This window comes from Colobus angolensis, unplaced genomic scaffold, assembly GCF_000951035.1.
Source record: "Colobus angolensis palliatus isolate OR3802 unplaced genomic scaffold, Cang.pa_1.0 Scaffold87, whole genome shotgun sequence".
NCBI lineage: Eukaryota > Metazoa > Chordata > Mammalia > Primates > Cercopithecidae > Colobus > Colobus angolensis.
In genome coordinates, this window is record NW_012122598.1 from 6,154,748 (window position 1) to 6,176,134 (window position 21,387).

General features: G+C 34.7%; 1 protein-coding gene across 5 annotated transcripts in view; it reads right to left on the minus strand.

The window, feature by feature from the left end:
* The window catches only part of ABCB7 (ATP-binding cassette, sub-family B (MDR/TAP), member 7), a 106,652-nt gene that overhangs the window by 11,899 nt on the left and 73,366 nt on the right, over window positions 1-21,387 (minus strand). For all 5 annotated transcript variants that reach the window (XM_011930676.1, XM_011930678.1, XM_011930680.1 and 2 more), the window contains 9 exons: window positions 12,571-12,703; window positions 11,415-11,683; window positions 9,920-10,008; window positions 9,741-9,828; window positions 7,530-7,704; window positions 6,384-6,541; window positions 5,308-5,471; window positions 5,018-5,147; window positions 1,079-1,250 (listed from right to left, as the gene is read on the minus strand). In XM_011930676.1, coding sequence (XP_011786066.1) covers window positions 1,079-1,250; window positions 5,018-5,147; window positions 5,308-5,471; window positions 6,384-6,541; window positions 7,530-7,704; window positions 9,741-9,828; window positions 9,920-10,008; window positions 11,415-11,683; window positions 12,571-12,703 — 1,378 coding nt within the window. The remainder of the gene's footprint in view (window positions 1-1,078; window positions 1,251-5,017; window positions 5,148-5,307; window positions 5,472-6,383; window positions 6,542-7,529; window positions 7,705-9,740; window positions 9,829-9,919; window positions 10,009-11,414; window positions 11,684-12,570; window positions 12,704-21,387) is intronic.

Genomic DNA, 21,387 nt, shown 5'->3' on the forward strand with positions numbered 1-21,387 from the left:
TGTTTGCAGATGACATGATTGTATATTTAGAAAACCCCATCGTCTCAGCCCAAAATCTCCTTAAGCTGATAAGCAACTTCAGCAAAGTCTCAGGATACAAAATTAATGTGCAAAAATCACAAGCATTCTTATACACCAGTAACAGACATGCTTAAAATTTTCTAAACCTAGCCCAAAACTTTCTAACAGACTGCCAATTCCTGGGTAACAGGCCTGTTTATACTTCATTTTTTAAACTTTCAAATCATTTAGCATAGTAGCTTGCACATAGTGTGTATCTAATAAATGAAGCCAGTTTGTAATGAAGAGGAATGGGGATTCGTTAAAATTCATATAGAGTATTTCTCATTCTATTTTTGCCTTACCTCTATCTATAATCGATACATTTCCTCCCCAAACTAAACTAGACATTGCTATACTTTTGAAATTCAAATAATTTGGGGGTAAAGATACATTTTTCTGTGTCCTCCAAAAAAAAAATCAGTCATTTTAGGGTAATTCATTCTTAAACCTAGCCATCTCATAATTAAACATTTAACAAGAAATGTATAAGCCTCAAAATATCCTTGGCCACAGAACAAAGGACATGAAAATGAAGTTGGCTGTAAGGAAAATATAGCAGGTAACAGAATCAAATATAAAGAGGTCTAAAGTACTGAAAACATCTAATGATCTAGGAAGTTATGATAAGAGATATACACTATTTGTTATCAAATTACTTCTCCCTACCCTTACTACTTTCCCAGGTAAAGAATGATACCGTTTTTCCTTTATCATGAAGACTATAGATAACAAGTTAGTCATGATCTGAGCATATTTTGATAACTTACTTAATATCAAACACCTACAGTGTTTGCAGCTGCAAGTGAAAAAAAAAAAAGACTTGCATGATTTGAGAATAGTTACTAGTATGTTGAATTGGTTACAGTGAGGGCTAGGAGATTAGTAACCCAATCAAATGTGACTCAATGAGCACTACATTTTGAAGTCTCTCATCACATTTTCTAAAACATGGCTCTGACAATTAGAGTTTGAAAGAAGTATACAAGAAGGGGGCAGGTGTAAAATCTCTGATCACCTGAAAGCTTGAGTCCTCGTTCCCCTACTTGGGTGTTGTATCCATGTGGCATTCGAAGAATTGCATCATGAAGTCCAGCTAATTTTGCCACCGCATACACTTCCTCAGGTGAAGCACTGATGTTTCCATATAAGAGGTTGTAATAAATAGTATTATGGAAGAGGACAGCATCCTGAAGCAGATATACTGAATGAATATGTATCTATATCTCTCTCTATATATATGTTCATTATTAAAAACTCAAACAGTAAAGAGACAAAGGCATAAAGGGTAAAACATGACAATCCCTTTCATCATCCCTCATCTGCGAAATCCCATTCCCTTCCCAGGGGTAGTCATCATAAACAATTTAGTGTGTATCATTCCAGACTTGTTCCTGTGAATTTATATATATAAACATGTATTTTTTTCCCCCCAACACAAGTGTTGTCATTCTACACATATTATTTTGCAATTGATTTTTTCACTTAACGTATCCTGGAGATTGTCCATGTCAATAACAGAAAACTAACTCATTCTTTCTAACAGTTGTATATTCCACACTATGGAAACATCATAATTTATGTATATATTCTCCTACTGATGGACCTTAATGTGATTTCCAAATTGTTGCTACTACAATGTTGGAATAAAACTATGTATATGACTTTGTACACCTGTGTGTTTCTGTAAGAAGAATCCCTAGAAGTAGACTGATGAGCTAAAAGTTAAGCATACATTTATCCTTTGATATTATTGCCCAAATGTCTTCCAAATATGGCCCTACCAGCAACCAATAATGTATAAGTACACACTAACCAATGGCATATGAAGGTGCCAGTTCCTCATATATTCAGAAACCCTGAATATTAATAATTTTTAGTTGTTGCTACTCTTGGGGAAAAATGTGCTTTTTGTTCAAATTAGCATTTCCCTAAGTACTAATGAGGTTTGAATATGTTTTCCTATGTTTCTAAGAAGCTTTGACATTGATATTAAAACAGAAAACAAAGAATTTATACACTATATATATTTTTGGAGAAAGTTCACTTCAAGCATTCATTTGATATTTCAACTTATTCTCACATGGCACACTAAAGCTAATTTTCTTCAAGTGAACATCCATCCCCTATTTTTCTTTCAATCTTTAAATGGCTGGAAGGCTATGGTTAGGTGAAATAAAATGACTCCATTAGTTCATATTAACCAGGATACCCATCTTCTTGAACATCATAATCAGATCAAGAATTTCATATATTGCTTTAAACAGTATTTAAATCATTTATATACCTATTATTAATAAAATTTCTCATATTGAGATAAACTCAATAAGCTCATTGTATAACATAAACTGCTTATTTTTAAATAATTTATATTTAGGAAAAAGCTAAATATTGTAGGTGGAAATTTTGAAAATAGAAAAACTAATATAAAATAAATACTGATTTTTTTGTGTAATTTCTGCTAAATGGGTAGATTTTAGCTGCTCTAGCCACAAAAACATGGGTAACTATGAGATGAGGGACATGTTAATTTGCTTCTCTACAGTAACCTAATTATATGTATCTCATAACATCATGTGAGATATCTTAAATATACACATGTAATAAATTAAAACTTAAATAATCCATATTCCCATCATGTAGCAAGATCTACTATTACATTTTGATATTCTCTCCTATCTTTTTTCTCTACTGAAATGTATTCATCTAATATTATAAAATCAGGATACTATATTTTGCTTGCTATCCTCTTTTTTAATACTTTGTATTTGCATATTTTTCATGACAATATTCTTTAAAAACACAATATTTATGAATGGCTGCATGACTCTGATCCTATGATAATAATGTAACCATCTACTTACTGTTGGACATTTACATTGTTTCCAACTGATGCTACTATAAATAATGCTGTAATGAACATCTTTGCATATAAAGACTTGTTCACATCTCTGTTTATTTCCTTACTAAAATTTCCTACAGGCAGAATTATTGGAATAAAGGGTATGAATATTTTTCAGGCACTTGATACACATTGCCAATTTGCTTGTCAGGAAAGCTGTATACTTCCACCAGCAAAACAAGAGATTGTCCATTTTACACAGTCTTGCCCAAACTGGATATTAGGAATTTCAAAATCCTTGCCAATCTGATAGGTGAAAAAATGACTCATATCCTGTTGTTGACTTAATTCATATTGCTAAGGCCTCCAATGAGGATGACAGTCTTTTGTTTATTGATCATGTATATTTTCCCTTTGTGAATGTGCTACTTCTCAAAAGGATGAGGATAACTGTTACAATGCCCAAGAGAATGGCAGGAATCTATTTACATGGATCAGGACACTGAATCCTAAGTAGTTACAGCTCAGAATCCAGTTCACTTGACACACAGTTTAGATTAGTGTTTCTTTTTCTTTCTTTTTTCTCTTTTTTATTTTTGAGACTGAGCCTCGCTCTGTTGCCCAGGCTGGAGTGCAATGGCACAATCTCGGTTCACTGCAACCTTGCAACCTCCGCCTCCTGGATTCAAGCAATTCTCCTGCCTCAGCTTCCAGAGTAGCTGGTATTACAGGCGCCTGCCACCATGCTCGGCTAATTTTTGTATTTTCACTAGAGATGCAGTTTCATCATGCTGGCCAGGCTGGTCTTGAACTCCCGACCTCAGGTGATCTGCCTGCCTCGGCCTCCCAAAGTGCTGGGATTGCAGGCGTGAGCCACCGTGCGGGGGCTAGATTAGTGTTACTTAACATACAATCTATGAAACATCTCTAACAGAATAACCTAGGAGGCGTTTTCAAAAAGGCAGGTTTCTGGGCCCCACATAGTCCTCCAAAATCGTAACTGGGGTATGTGAGAAAGAACTGGAATTATTAAATTAGATTATCTAATCCAATTTAAATGATACGATTTTTTAAAATTTATAAATGGTATTGTATATATTTAAGGTATAGAACATGATGTTATGAGATACATATAGTAAAATGATTACTATAGTGAACAAATTAACATATCCATCATCTCACATAGTTACCTAATAATTTCTCTAAATGACTCACGCTGACTAACGTGGGATTTTCAGTGAAAAAGAGGACAGAGAAGAGTCCATGTGTGGGATCATTTGGGGGACATTTTGCAAGCCACATATCCCCGTCCAATCACTCTCTTACAGTTCTTCCTCTACCCATATTTTGATCTATTCTCCCAGGGATTTGATTCTGGCTCCAGAAATCAACTTTATAATACATACTAGCTACAACTAATTCCCAGGTCTCTCTATAAGCTTTCATCATAGAAAAGTTCACATCCTATAAGGTTATCTACTTCTTAACTTCTCAGATCTTACTTTGAATTTATTTTCCCTCCAAAGTAACACAAGAAATGTTTATTAAATGTTTAACATGGGCTAGGCACTGTGCTTGGTACTGAAGGCAAAGTGGTTAACAAGGCATACAAAATTGAGGTTGGCAGCCAAGCTACTTTGTAATTATTATAAATCCACTATGTTGAAAACTGTTCCAAATTACAATAGTAGTTTTCATTTTCTGAACAATTATGTGATAGACTTGGTATTTTACATTTATTATCTCTAATCCATAATAATAATTATAATAATTCTATCCTAAAAGATAAATGGCATCCTTATTTTACAGATGAGAAAACGGAGGCCCCAGGCCACAGAACTAATGACAGTTAGAGATGGGGTTAGAATCCAGGTCTGTGCTCTTTCTATTCTATTATGCTATCATTCCAGGGCTTCCTATCATGCAGATTTTCCCTTCACGTTTTTTTCCTTTCCTTTTTTAAAAAATCCCTTTTGGTACCAGAACTTCACTGGTAGGGTCTAATATTGACTAGTTCAGTAGCATATGTTGATCTCTTGATTCAAATTGTTCTAGTTACAGATTGATCAACCCAATAAATCTTCCAAAAATTTGTTGTTTTCTGTTTTTAAATACCTGAGGTACCACTCCCACTGCCCTCCGAAGGCTTTCCAGGCTCACATCTTGTATATTTTGACCAGCAAGATAAATGCTACCCTTTTGAGGCTCATAGAAGCGAAACAATAGCCTCACTATTGTGCTTTTCCTGAAATTGGAGATGAAGAAAGGTTATTTAGCTCCTATTAATGTTAGGAAAACCCAGTTTTAAACGACAGTAATCATTTTCATTATAATAAAGAAAAAAATATTACATTGGGAATCATCAGTCTATAATACAGAATTTTACAAATAACTAAATTACCCACCCTGACCCACTACCTCCTACAATGGCCACTTTCTTTCCCGCAGGGACTTCAAAGGATATTCCACTAAGGACTTTCTGGCTCTCAATGTATTCAAAATGCACATTATCAAAGGCCACGGTAGCTGTCTGTGGTGTGATCTGAAGGGGAGACGCCATCACTTTGTCCTAGCAGGGAAGAGAAAAAAAAGCCACTTTACACACTACCTAGAGTACAGCTATGAAGACAATTTTCTAATTCACAGAAAGAAAAAGGAAATAATGGAAAAGAAGGAGGTTTATAAGTGGACTTAGACCACTTCCAAGCATGCATTTAAAGATTTGTTTTCTCATGCTTCATGGCCAAAGTAAAACAAACCCTGAATGTTTTGGTTTCTGAGCAACTCTTTTTGAGGGGGGCAGTGGGGAGGGAGAAGGGATGATGGACAGGGGAGGAAAGGGGTTGAGGATGCGAGGAGAGGCAATCATACATTCTGTGTCATTATTAGATAACTAAATTCAGTGTAAGTACAAATAATTCAACTTAACAAAATTTACTTTCTAGTATAACAGTCTTCATTAACATTGTAAGATTTTTATTATTTATTTAGTTAGTTTATTTATGCTGAGACGGAGTTTGCTCTTGTTACCCATGCTGGAGTGCAATGGCACGATCTCGGCTCACCGCAACCTCCGCCTCCCGGGTTCAAGCGATTCTCCTGGCTCAGCCGCCCGAGTAGCTGGGATTACAGGCATGTGCCATCATGACCAGCTAATTTTGTATTTTTGGTAGAGACAGGGTTTCTTCATGTTGGTCAGGCTGGTCTAGAACTCTTGACCTCAGGTGATCCGCCCACCTCGGCCTCCCAAAATGCTGGGATTACACGCGTGAGCCACCCTGCGTGGCCAGGTTTTTAAACATAGAAGTGAAAGCTCTAACAACCTCTTAATACAGGTGATAGCACCCCACCCCCCTGCCAATTCCTGCAAGTAAAAGAAATTGGGCTTGCTAACGTGGTGATGTAGGAATATTCCTAGAATAATCCTACTAATGGGATGATGTTCACATACTTTTGAAAAGTTGCTATATGGATTACTTACTTTAATTCGGGTGTCTACCTTGAGTAGAGTAAACAAGGTGTTCATATCTATGAGTGCTTGTCTAGTCTCTCTATATACAGTTCCCAGAAAGTTCAGGGGTAATGAGAGTTGAAAAAGCAGTCCATTCACCATCACTAGATCTCCAACAGTAAGGGTGCCTTAATATGCAATTGGCAGAAGAAAAAAAGGGTATTTTAGATAAATGTTACATACTTTCCCAATTTAAGATAGAGAAGTTTATAGTCTATTATCACAGAAACAAAATATTCTTAATCAGCAACAACTCTTATGTCAACTCAATTTCAAAGCATTAATCCATGATTTAGGCAATACAGGGAACTTAGTATATGTTAAGAGGAATGGGAAAGGCCCACCTATACACTATATATAATATACAAAAAAGAATGGTTTAAGTGAGGATAGAAATGGAAGGCTAAAAAGTTTCTCTTTTTCCCCTAAGACACTAGCAACAGTTTCTTTGTAGTGTAACATAGAAATTTAAAAATTAGTATACATTAAAAATTGGAGAAAATAGACATCACAATTAAGGATGATAAACCATTCTGATGTACATCAAGTTAAAGGAAACAAAATGAAACAACAACAACAACAAAATGTTGTTGTGACCTAAATATGTTTTCCACATATTTAGGTCACAGTGAATGAATGAATACTAACTGAGTGGGGGTGGGGGGAGTTTACAGAAAAGAGGAGCAGACATTTACTTTTGAAGTGTTTTGCAAGTAAAAAAAGGAGTAGAAAGATTAAAAGGTTCCTGGTAATTCTTAAAAAAAGAGTGTTTGCAGTTTAGTCCTTTGAACTAAACACTAAATCAATTACATTGCTCTACAGGTCTACAAGAAAAATTAGAAAAACTAGATGCTAAAAAAAAAAAGTTGTTCTTAAAAGATCAGGTAGTTACAAACAGTAATCCCAATCAATGAGTGAGCCAGTACTAAACAAAAGGAAGTTAAAAAACCATTATCAAACAATCAAGTAAATACATTCTGATACAAAGAAAAAAGTACTCCAAGGATGTTAAAGCACTTTAACATCCTTTATAATTAAGATACGCATACACATTCCTTTCATTAATCTTTATAAAAGTTGAACAGCCTGTAAATGTGATAGCCACAGACCCATTACCTGCCACAATTCCCTGACTGGCGAGCACCATTATAGCTGTTAAACCGACACTGAAAATAGCACTTTGACCAAAGTTCAGCATAGCCAGAGTAGAGGTACTTTTCAATGAAGCAGTCTCATACGTCTTCAAAAATCCATCATATCTCTGTGCTTCATATCTTTCATTATTAAAATACTACAAAATATATAAAAATAACTATGGGCAAGTATAATTAGAATTTATTCTCTTAAGTGATCAGTATACTTTTCATCAGACTTCATGTATGAATACAATTTCGTACTGTAGATTCCATTTTAAAAATTGACTTTCAATATATTGTACTATGATATCCCTGCAGTTTTCCATAATGAATTGTATTTGAAAAGTCCACAAAATTCACCCAATGAACATTTACTGAATGCTTAGCTAAGTCCAACCCAGATCTAAAACAAAATCTTCAGTGATACTTCCCTCACAAAGCCTTCCCCTGAGACTCTGAATTGACAATTCCCACTACCCTCACAACATTATGCCTTCTTATCTAGTCACCTGCATACTTAAGTTCTTTCAGTACAGTATAAAATTCTGGGAAAGCAGGGATTAGAAAGTAATCTTTTTTTTACCACCCTCCCCTGTGAAACCACTTAGAACACATAAGAGGCATTCAGTAACTATTTGTTAAATGGAAAAATAAACAAATAAATGAAAGAATTAATGGGAAGCACTATGCTAGGCACTCTGAGGGATAGAAGAGAGTCAAGAATTTACATGCCAATTTGATTAGCTTACTGTTCATTCTGAATCAAGATGCTAATGGTATACAGTCATGCATCACTTAACAAAGGAGATATGTTCTGAGAAATGCATATTTTAGGTAATTTTGACTGTGCGATCATCATAGAGTGTACTTACATAAACCTAGATGGTACAGACTACCACTCACCTAGACTATATGGTATAGCCTATTGCTCTTAGGCTACAAACCTGTATAGCACATTACTGTACTGAATATTGTAGAAAACTGTAACACAATGGTATTTGTATATCTAAACACAGAAACGGTATAGTAAAAGTATGGTAAAGAAGATTTGCAATGGTATATCTGTATAGAGCACTTAGCATGAATGGATCTTGCAGGACTGAAAATTGCTCTAGGTGAGTCAGTGAGGAAGTGGTGAGTGAATACGAAGGCCTAGGGCATTACCGTACACTACTGTAGACTTTATAAATACTGTACACTTAGGCTACACTAAATTTATTTAATATTTTATTTCTTCAATAATAAATTAAAATTAGCTTACTGTAACTTTTTTACTTTACAAACTTAAATTTTTAAAAACTTTTTTACTCTTTTTAATAACTTAGCTTAAAACACACACACATTGTACAGCTGTACAAAAATATTTTCTTTCTTCATATCCTTATTCTATAGGCTATTTTCTATTTAATTTTTTTTTTTTTTTTTTTTTTGCTTTTTAAACTTTTTTGTTAAAAACTAAGACACAATCACACACATTAGCCTAGACCTCCATACGGTCAGGGTCAAATATCACTGTCTTCTACCTCCACATCTCCTTTTACTGGAAGGTATTCAGGGGCAATAACATGCATGGAGCTGTTATCTCCCATGACAACAATGCCTTCTTCTGGAATACCTTCTGAAGGACTTACCTGAGGCTATTTTACAGTTAACTTTGTTTTTAGAAGTAGAAGGCGTACACTCTAAAATAATGATTAAAAGTAAAAAATACATATACTAGTTAACATACTAGTTTATCATTATCAAATATTAAATGATGGGTAGCGCAGTAGGTTTGTTTCCACCAGCATTATCAGAAACACATGAGTAATAGAGTAACGAATTGTGCTACAACATTACAATGGCTACAATGTCACTTGCTGACAGGAACATTTTAATTCCATTATTATCTTATGGGACCAACAACATAGACGCTAAAACATCATTATACAGTGCATGACTGTATTTATGATAACTTATAAATTAATTCAGAAGGTAAAAATGTGATAGTACCAAACAAAAACTGAGAAGGAAGGAGGACAGTTTCTAAACAAAAGACAAACAATAAAATAGTATTATTCCATCACACCTAGAGATCATATCCTAGAGATCACACCTAGAAGCTCTAACTTACAGTACCTATTAAATTAAATGGTAGATCAAATCTTAGAGCAGTGTGGAAGGCAGAGGAAAGTATAATTAAACATATTACCTTCACAGTTTCATAATTCAGCAGTGAGTCTATAGCAGCATTACCTGCATCATTATCTGCTTTGTTCATTTCTATTCTAAATCTAGTTCTGTAAGACAAAGATTTGCATAGGCATGAAATATCTGTTATAAAAGCATAACAATTTATAAATTTTATGTGGCTTCTAGGGAATAAATTACCTCCACCGTGTGACTGCAACTGTGAATGCTGTGTATGTACCAAGTGTTCCGAGGGTTACCAAAGCAAACTGGGCACCGCATTTGTAATACTAGAAAAGGAAGTCCAAAGAAGAAATGTGAAATAGTTATTGTTCTTGCCAAACAGTTTGTAATACACAACAGCAAATCTCACTCAAAAGATTTTAACAAAAATATGGTGGCGGGAAGTTATGTATGTGAACGATGGGTGAAAAATCAAATACTTTAGAAAATCTACTTTAGGCAACAAGGGTAGGAAGTCAAACTGCACTTGCTACATCAACAGTACCATCAAATACTAATAGGAAGATAGTACAATAAGCCTAAAGAGGAATAAAAAATACATACATATATTTTTAACTATAAAAGGTGAAATTGCTAATCATTAGAGAAATGCAAATCAAAACCACAATGAGATATCATCTTAGATGAGTCAGAATGGCTATTATTAAAAGGTCAAAAAATAACAGATGTTGTCAAGGTTGTGGAGAAAAGGGAACACTTATACGCAGCTGGTGGGAATGGAAATCAGTTCAGCCACTATGGGAAGCAGTTTGGACATTTCTCAAAGAACTTAAAACAGAATTACCATTTGATCAGCAATCCCATTACTGGGTACATATATTCAAAAGAACATAAATCATTCTGCCATAAAGACATATAAATGCATATGTTCACTGCAGCACTATTCACAATAGCAAAGACATGGATGGCAATCAATGGTGGACTAAATAAAGAAAATGTGGCCCATGTACACCATGGAATACTATGCAGCCATAAAAAACAAAATCATGTCCTTTGCAGCAACATGGATGCATCTGGAGACCATTATCCTAATCGAATTAACTCAGGAACAGAAAACCAAATACCACCTTCTCACTTATAAGCGGGAGCTAAACAACGGGTACACATGGACACAACGAGGGGAATAGACACTGGGGCCTATTGAGGGTGGAGGGTGGCAGATGGATGAGGGTCAAAAAACTACCTTTTAGGTCCTATGCTCACTACCTGGTGATGAAATCATTTGTACACCAAACCCCAGTGACACATAATTTACCCATGTAACAAACTTGCACAGGTACCCCCTGAACCTAAAAGCTGAAACAGAGAAAAAATAAATGAAAGGTGAAATTGCCTAAAATGTTATGAATGGTGATGAGAAACTTAGATATTCTGAGCATATCAGTCAAATGCCATACATAAAAATCCCTGCTTAAAAAAAAACCTTGTAAGTACTAGTTGATGACTAATCTATGTGTAGAACTGAATAGTTATTTACAATAACAACATGATAAAGAATTTGAGCAGTCCACTGAAGCTTGTGGTAAAATAATTAAACTGCATAATGTTGCTGGCATCACGGAATTTTGTTTTCAAACCCATAGGCATGCAACAGTACAATAGCTTCAAATATTCAATTGCTACTAATACGAATTTAAGATAAAAGCTTGTTATGAAAAAATGTTTAACTTACCAAAACACCACTGACAAGCATCACTTCAAACATGATGGGAAGAAGATTAAATACCAAAGCACTCAGGACAAAACTGATACCCCTTGTTCCTCTGTCAATAGCCTTAGATAAAGCTCCCGTCTGTCTGCTCAGGTGAAAACCCAGATCCAGGTTGTGAAGATGGAGAAAGACATTTTTGGCTATTCTTCGGATTGAATTTTGGGCTACCTTGCCAAATACTGCATTTCGAACTTCGTTAAAAAAAGCAGCTCCGGCTCTTGATACACCATCTAACAATACATTCAAAAGAAAAAATAGGATGTAACAATATTAGAATCAAAGGAGTATAGAAATGACAAGCGTGTAGAAAATGTTTGTACAATGAATAATTCAATGAATGAATATATCACAGAATATTTACAATAAAAGAAACCTAGAAATAATCTAGCCTAATGAGTATTAACTTTTCTACCACTATGAATCCCTTCAGTGTTATTTCCTCCAGGTTTCAGATGTTAAAATATTTTTTTCCAAATAAAATACTTAAATAATAGCCCACATGGCATTATTGTGGATAAATGTGCATATCTGTTGACGATTTTTATCTAATTTAATCTTCCTAAATAACAAGTGATAAAACTGAGATCCTGAAAAATCAAGTGCCTTGACTAAAGGCATAACCCTACTAATGTCTCCCAAATCTCATAGTGTCCTTTCTAATGCATGGGACACACAGCATTTATACTCTGTTCTTTTCAAATTGTAGATTTGTGTTATTACTAATGAATACATTTTAATAAAGCATTTATGTACATATATATTGTTATTTAGCTATTTCCTATTTAATAGCTAACAATGCCAGCAAGAAAATAATTGACCTTCGTGGAAATGGATGTTACAAAAAGCCTAACTCCTAGAAGTGGTTGTTATGAATTTAATGTCTTATTTCATACTATTGTTTTCTAGAACTTGTAAAAATCCTAATGTTATCATGGAATTTTTTGAAAGTGTATCATACAGAACAGTTTTTAAAAACACATACAAAACTTCTCACATAAAACAACAAACATCCAAAATGCTAAGCTTTGTTTGTACTGAAAAGGTCATCTGCTCAAATATGATGAAACCTCCTTGAAGAAAGTCAACACCTGTAGACAGATTAAAGAATCACACATACAGCCAATCAGAACTGCTGTTGCCATGGTTGCAACTGTATTTGGTGCATCACTCAGGTTCAGCATGTTTCCCGACATCTGGTTGAGGCTGTCTACAGCATATTTAAACATGAAGGGAACCACAATATTCATGGCCTAAAAACATAAAAACATCAATCACCCATTATATATAAAATACTTATTTATAAAAGTACAAATATTTACCTTAAATTAGTACTTATGATAATGTTTACATATTTACCACTTACTGGTATCAGAGTGATTTTCCCCATTCATAAAGACAGTATCTTTGACATTGGGAGAGCTGTCATTTCAGGCTTCATACTTCACACTGTCATGTTAATATTCATTTATAAGCTATGTGAATTAGTCAAATGCTTCTGCTTCCATGAAATCATCCCAGGTCTGCCACTAAAAAATGCTGTCTCCATTATCTAAAATCCTACAAAGCTGATGACACTATGGCAAACTGTCTCACACTGTAGTTATTTGTGTATATATTTCCCTTTCCTACTGGATCGTTGAGGGTCTGTGCCATTTTACTTTGTGTCCCACCCATGCTGAATATAATGCTCTTATACCGTAGGCATTCAATAAATATTTTAAAAATAATTTGGTCACCAAAATGGTGGTAAACTACATTACACAGCAAACCGGATCACAAAAGCAGATGAACTACAAGTATATGTGGCTGATTCACCATTGGAAAAAAACACTGATAAATCCATTTGTCCTACAGAAAGCTTCTTTGCTCCAATACCATATAAAACAAAGCCCATTATTATCAAAACTAAGCTTTCAATAATGCACCTATTTCTCCATGAGAATACATCAAAATAAAACTTAAAAAGAAAATTAGGAGTATGATGTTTTCATATATTCAAGGCAAATGTTTCATCATTCACATTCTATATTTTCTACAGTTATAGTATCCAAAACATCAACCATCATTTAGGAACAGAAAGTTTGTCAGAATCCCAAAGTTTCTTTGAAGAAATTAAATTGATACACATTAATAACATGTGAAAACAATTCTATAAGCCTTAATAAAAACACTGAAATCCCAGATCTTGTTAATGCTCCATTATTATGCCATCTATCTTTGCAAAGCTTAGGTATAACTGATAGAAACTATGTAAGTCTTACCAAGATTCCAAGGTAAGGTATACAAGAGTCTTACCAACCAAGCAGGCATTCTAGTATTCAACAATATCATTAAAATACACAGCACATGTTGGGATGCTTTTAAGAATGTAACATTATGAAATAAACTACTTAAACATTAAGCTTTCTGACTTCCAAAATCTAATAGAAAATATGGCAGGTCTCAAATAGTATAAATTTCTCAATTGTGATTCCCTTGTAGCCATATAACCTTAGGTTTCTTGCTGCTGCTGCTTTGTTTTTTTTGAGATCTTGCTCTGTCGCCCAGGCTGGAGTGCAGTGGTGAAATCTCGGCTCACTGCGACCTCCACCTCCTGGGTTCAAGCGATTCTCCTGCCTCAGCCTCCTGAGTAGCTGAGATTATAGGCATGCATCACCATGCCCAGCTAATTTTTGTATTTTTAGTAGAGACGGGGTTTCACCATGCTGGTCGGGCTGGTCTCAAACTGCTGACCTCGTGATCCGCCTGCCTCAGCCTCCCGGCCTCCTGAAGTGCTGAGATTACAGGTCTTGCTTCTTCTTGAAATGGTCTCCTCTCCCTTATCTACCTCATCATCCTTCAAAGCCCAATTTTTATACCATTTCTATCATAATGCCTTCTCTGAAATATGTAGCCAATTTGGCACTCTCCATTTTCTATCTTTTTGTTATAGTTTATACCTCAATATTTATCACTTTTATTATATATTTCTGATTCATTTTGTATGTATATATGCATGGATATATTTCCATCTTTTTTGTATAAATTTAAGGGGTACAAGTGCAGTTCTGTTACATGGATATATTGCGTACTGGTGAGGTCTGGGCTTTCAGTGTATCTATCACCCAAATAATGTACAAACCTTTTGTGACAAAACTAACACTTACTGAACAACAGCTAGATGAATCACATATGGTGAAAGGTAGGTACCTTTCACAAATGTGAGGGATAAAGGAATAACAACTTTACAAAATAGATTTTATCTCTATAGTTGAGGAAACTCAGGTTCCATGAGGTTTAATGACTTGTCTGGTAAGCAGCAGAGCTAAGATTAAAATCCAGGTCTGACACCTGAAGTTAGAATTGTTTCCAGTATACCATAGCCACACTAGCAGCTTTATAAGGCAGGAACAATACATTTCACTTCTGTTGCACCCTAAAATGGATGCTCTTAAAGGCATTGTTTAAACCAGCTATAGTTGTAAAGTATATCAAAAGTAATTTAAATAAATTTGAGCAGATTCCAGGTTTTCCATTTAAGGATACATTCCCTCACCTGCAATCCAATACACTTTCTTCAGTAGGAGAAAAAGTGATAGTCACAGCTAGCATGCAATTCTCATAACTCATAGCCCATTATACCTTTTCCAAAGCTGTAGTGAATGATGCCTAAAACTAATGTATCACCAATAAAGTTGTGCAATTTTACTTCCTTGGAAATGTTTTTGGATTTGGTCAAACTAGAGAACATCCTCGTAAGTGTTCAGGACGTGTGACTGTCATCTGCACTGTGTTGTTAGTGGCAGAAAAAGGGTAGTTAGCACATGCAAAAAACATGGCACTACCTCTAATAACAACTGAATACTGTCGGTTTTCCCATAAAAGTAATTTTAAAAAGGTAAGAAATATGCCATATATGTTAAAAAGGAAAGAAATACACCAAAGAAATAAGAAGGATATTACATGTAGATGTTTTTATCAATATATAGTGTGAGCTTTATTTGCCTTGTGATATTTTGGGGGTGGGAGTAGCAAACAGTGGTTTTCTCCAATATGCTGCCTTTAGCAGAACTAGATTTAAACCATTCCAGGCAAATGAGAATCTTCTTAAAAAAAAAAAGTTTTTATTTTGAAATAATTAGACTCATAGAAAGCTGCAAAAGTAGTACATAGTACAAAGAGACCCAGGTACCCTTCACCCAGCATCTCCTAATGACATTGTATTTTGCTGTAGTTCAATATCAAAACCAGAAAGTTAACATCAGCACACTACTGTTAACTACTGGACTAGAGACCTCATTCAGTTTTTACCATCTTTTAGCCTGTATTCATGTGTATGTGTGTGTAGTATGTATGTGTCTGTCTGTGTGGTTCTATGCAATTTTATCGCACATTCAGATCTGTAACCAGCACCACAATCAAAATACAAAACTATTCCATCACCGCAAGAGAAATCCATTATGCCACCACTTTGTATTCACCCCTGTTCTACCTGCCTCACCCCAGTCCCTTTACCCTGGCAACCACTAATTTGCTCTTGATCTCTACAGTTTACTCATCTTGAGAATATTCTAGAAATGGAATCATATAGTATATAACCTTTTAAGATCAGCTTTTGTTTTATTCAGCATAATGTGCTCAAAGTTTATCAAGACTGTTGCATATATCAATAGCTCATCATTTGCTATTACTAAGGATTATTCCATGGATGTACTAGAATTTATTCAACCCATCACCCCGAAGGACATTTTGGTTGTTTCCAGCTTAAGGCTACTATGAGGAAAGATGTTATCAACATTCTCATACAGGTGGATATAAGTTTCCATTCATCTGGGAAAAGACCCAAGAGTCCAACTGCTAAGTCATATGGCATCTCCATGCTTACCTTACTAAGAAACTGCCACATTCTTTCTAGAGTTGCTGTATCATTCTATTTTACATTTCTGAGACAGAGTCTCACTCTGTTGCCCAGGATGGAGTGCAGTGGCATGATCTCATCTCAGTGCAACCTCCACCTCCCGGGTTCAAGCAATTCTCCTGCCTTTGCCTCCTGAGTAGCTGGGACTACAAGTGCATGCCACCACACCCAGCTAATTTTTGTATTTTCGGTAGAGACGGGGTTTCACCATGTTGGTCCAGGCTGGTCTCAAACTCCTGGGCTCAAGTGATCTGCCTGCCTTGGCCGCCCAAAGGGCTGGGATTACGGGTGTGAGCCACCACACCTGGCCTGCTGTATCATTTTATAATAACCAACAAAGTAGGAGTGACTCGGTTCTTCTGCATCCTCACAAACATTTGGTATTATCATTTTTTTTTTTAAATTTCAAAATTGTTTCAATAGGTGCATATTGTTCCCTCATTGATGTTGAACACTTTTTAATGTGCTTATTTGCAATCTATATCTTCTCTTTGGTGAAATATCTGTTCATGCCTTTTGTGCATTTTATAATTGGATTGTTTGTTTTTCTGCTGTTGAGTTTTAAGAGTTCTTTACATATTCTAACTATAAGGCCTTTGTTGGATATGTGGTTTGCAAATATTTTTGCCCAGTCTACTGCCTTTTATTCTACTCAGGAGTCTAACTTCTCACTCCATTCAGCAGCAATGAGAAATCCCTTTTGCCAGGAGTCAACAGAGGCCCAAGTAGGGACCCGGATTCTCATCCCTACCCACAGTAATGACGCAGCACCCCTGCTCCAGTGAAGTGGTGTCACAGGAGGCCTGCTAAACAGAAGATATACATAAGATTCAGAGTTTAATAATACTCTACATATCCAGGTTTCAATTTAAAAAATCATATCAAGAACCAGTAAGATATCAATTTGATTAAGACAATACAATCAATAGACACTAACATCAGGATGACACAAACATTACAACTATCTGAAAGATTTCAGAGTAGCCATCATAAAAGTGCTTCAAGGAATATTTATGAACATGCTTGAAATAAGTGAAAAAATAGAAGTCTCAGGAAATAAAGGATATAAAGAACCAAATAAAAAATACAGAACTGAAAAATATAATAACTGACATATAAAAACTCAACGGATGGGCTCCATGGCAAAACGGAGAAGACAGAGGCAAGTATTAATGAACCTGAAGATAGAACAATAATTAGGAGTACAATGCTTTCATATAGTCAAGGCAAATGTTTAATCATTTACATTCTACATTTTCTGCAATTATAGTATGAAAAACATCAACCGTTACTTAGGAACAGGAAGTCTGTCAGACTGCCAAAGTTTTTCTGAAGAAATTAAATTGATGCACATTAATAACATGTGAAAACAATTCTATCAGGCTTATTAACAAAAACACTGAAATCCAAGCTCTTCTTAATGTTCCATTATTATGCCATCCATCTTTGTTAAGTTTAGCTACAACTGATAGAAGCTATGTAAGTCTTACCAATCAAGATTTCAAGGTAAGGTATACAAGAGTCTTAGCAACGAAGCAGACGTTCTAGTAGTCAACAATATTATTAAAATACACAGCAGATGTTGGGATGCTACCTAAGCTTAACAACAGGGAGAAAATAGACTAAAGAAAAAAAAAAAAAGCCAAAACCGAGTCTCAGGGACCTATGGAGCTGTAACAAAACACTTACCATGCTTTATTGAATCCCAGAAGGATAGCAGAAGAGTGTGGGGCACAAAAAAGTACCAATGAAATAATGGCTGAAAATTTCCCAAATTTGGCAAAAGACATAAACCTGTAATTTCAAGAAGCTGAGCAACCCAAATGTGGATAAACCCAAAGAAATTCACACCAAGACACATCATAATTAAACTTATGAAAGCTAAAGACAGAGAAAAATATCTTAAAATCAGCTAGATAAAAACATGTTATGTATAAGGGAAAAACAATATTAAGACAGCAGATTTCGACAGAGGCCAGCAGTAAGTGGGACAACATTTTTCAAGTGGTGAAAGAAAAGAACTGTCAACCTAGTATGGTACACTGGGCAAAATTAATCTTTGTGAATTAAGGGAATATCAAGACATTTTCAGATTAAGGAACACCAAGAGAATTAGTTACCAGAAGGCCTGCTTTAAAAGAATTGCTACAGAAAATTCTTCATGAAACAAGAAATGAAAGCAGAAGGAAACCTGGAATATCAGGAATGAAGGAAGAGCAATGGAAATGGCAAATATCTGTGTAAATATAATAACCTATTCTTCTCTTAAGTTGTTTAAAAATATGTTTGATAGTTAAAAGCAAAATTTATATTTGTCCAGAAAGAGTCCACAGAATAAGAAAAAAGATCACTGACTGATGGGGTTTACAGTATTAAAGATATATGAAACAATGGTAAATATAAAGGGGGAAGGTAAGGGAACTTACAGAGTAGTAAGTTTTTACATTTCATTTGAAGTAGTAAAATACTGATTCTAAGCAGACTGTGAAAAGTTACTTATGCATAATTTCTAGAGTAACCACTACAAAATTACATAAAGAGATAAACTAAAACACATAGTAGATAAATTAAAATGGGATAGTAAAATCTGTTCAAATAACATAAAAGGTGACAGTAAAGGTACAACCAAGTAACAAAATAAATTTATCAGAAAACAAATAATAAAATGGTAGACTGAAATCCAAATATATAAATGATACCAATATTATTATCAATATATTACAATGATCAAAAATCAATAATTACTAATATATCAACATATTAGCAATGAACAGTTAGAAACCAAAATTTAAAAAAGAAAATTACTGACATTGTCCTCATCAAATAAAAGAAATTCTTAAATATAAATCTAACTCAAGGTCTCAACCTAGAGCACTACTGACAGTTTGGGTTCCATAATTCTTTCTTGCTAGAAGAGCTATTCTGTGCATTGTACAATGTTTCGCGGTGTCCTTAACCTCTACCTAATACATGCCAGTAGCATACCCCACCCCCTGCAGTTGTGACCTATAAAAATGTCTCTAGACATTGCGTAATGTCCTCTTGGGGTCAAAATCACCCCTGGGTGGGAAGCACTGGGATAATTAAACATGTATCAGGTCTGTGTGCTGAAAGCTATCAATGCTGATGAAATAAATCAAATAAAAGCTAAATAAATGGAGAAACATATTACATTCATCCAATGGAAGACACGACCTAGTAAGGAGGTCAATTCTACCCAAATTGGTCTACATTTTTAATAAAATTTCATTTAAAACATCATCAGGCTTCTTTGATAGAAGAGCTTTAATAGCTATAGAAAAGTTTATTCTAAAATTTATATCCAGAGTAAAAAAAAACTGGAATAGCAAAAAGCAAATTTGAAAAGAAGGGAGGAAAGTTGGAAAAATCATCCTACCTGGCTTTAAAACTTACTATAAAACTAAAAAATATATACATATATTATATATATATGATATATATATAATATATATATCAAATATAAAAATAGTGTGGTACTGGTGAATGCAGAAACACAAAGATCAATGAAACAGAATAGATTCCAGAAAAACATCCCATATACAATCATTATGGTAGAAAGAATGGCTCCGCAAAGATATTCATGTACCAATTTCCAGAACCTATAAAGATGATACCTTACATAGCAAAATGAACTTTGCAGATGTGATTAAGCTGAAGAACATGATTATGTTCTTTATCTTTGATTATTTGGGTGGGCCAAATCTAATTACAGGAGTACTTATAAGAGAGAGGCAGGAGAGTCAAAATTGAGAGAAGATAAGACGAAGGGAAGCAAAAGGGTCAGAGTCAGAGAGAGACTGAACATGCCATTGATGCTGAAGATGGAATAAGAGGCCCTGAGCCAAGGAATGTAGGTGAACTCTAGAAGCAGGAAAAGGCAAGGAAATAGATTTTCCTCAAGAGTTTCTGGAGGGTGCACAACCATGCCAAATATCTGTATTTCGATCCAGTGAAACCTAATTTTGGATTTCTGACCTCCAGAAATGTAACACAATAAATTTGCAGTGTTTTCAGCTACTATGTTTGTGATAATCTGTTACAGCAGTAATAGGATACAAAGCAAACTGAATGGGGAAAGGATAGCCTTGGTGTTGGAACAAGTGGAAAAAAATTTAATTTCTACCTAAACCTCATATAGGAATTCAAAATGTAGCACTTTAGTTCAGTACATACTTATTTTTTAAAAAACATGGCACAGATCTAAATGTAAAAGAGAAAAATATATAAAACATTTAGAAGAAAACAAAAGAGAAAATCTTAATGAACTTTAGTTAGGCAAATAGTTATTAGACATGACAACAAAAGCATAATCCATAAAGGAAAAAAATAAACTGAAATTCATCAAAATTAAAAACATCTGTTCTACATAAAATACTATTAAGGGGATTAAAAAACAAGCTACAGACTGGGAGAATATATCTGCAAATCATACATCTGGTAAAGGTTTCATATCAGAATATATAAAGAATTCACTAAAGATGAAAGGAAAAACAAACAGCCCAAGTAAAAAATGGACAAACTGCTTAAACAGACACTTCATAAAAGAAAGAAACACAAATGTAAACTAAATACACACAAAGCTGCCTAATATCTCAGGCCTTAAGAGAAATGTAAATTAAAACCACAAGATACCACCATTCACCTGACAATACCTAGTGTCGACAAAGAAGCAAAGCAACAGGAACTCTTTCATACACTGCTGGTGGGAATACAAAGAGAACTACTCTGGAAAACAGCTTGGCAGTTTCTTATTGAGTTGAACATGTGCTTAGTATGACCTAGCATTCCACTCTTAAGTGTTTATTCTAGAGGTATGAAAACTCAGGTTCACACAAAAACCTGTGCCTGAATGTTTAAAGCAGCTCTAGTTATAATCTATAATCACTAAAAAGTGGAAAGAACCCAATGTTGTTGAATGGGTGAATGGACAAACTCTGTTATATCCATACCATGTAATACTACTTGGCAATGAAAAGAAACAAACTGGTATATCCAGTAACATGGATGAATGACCAA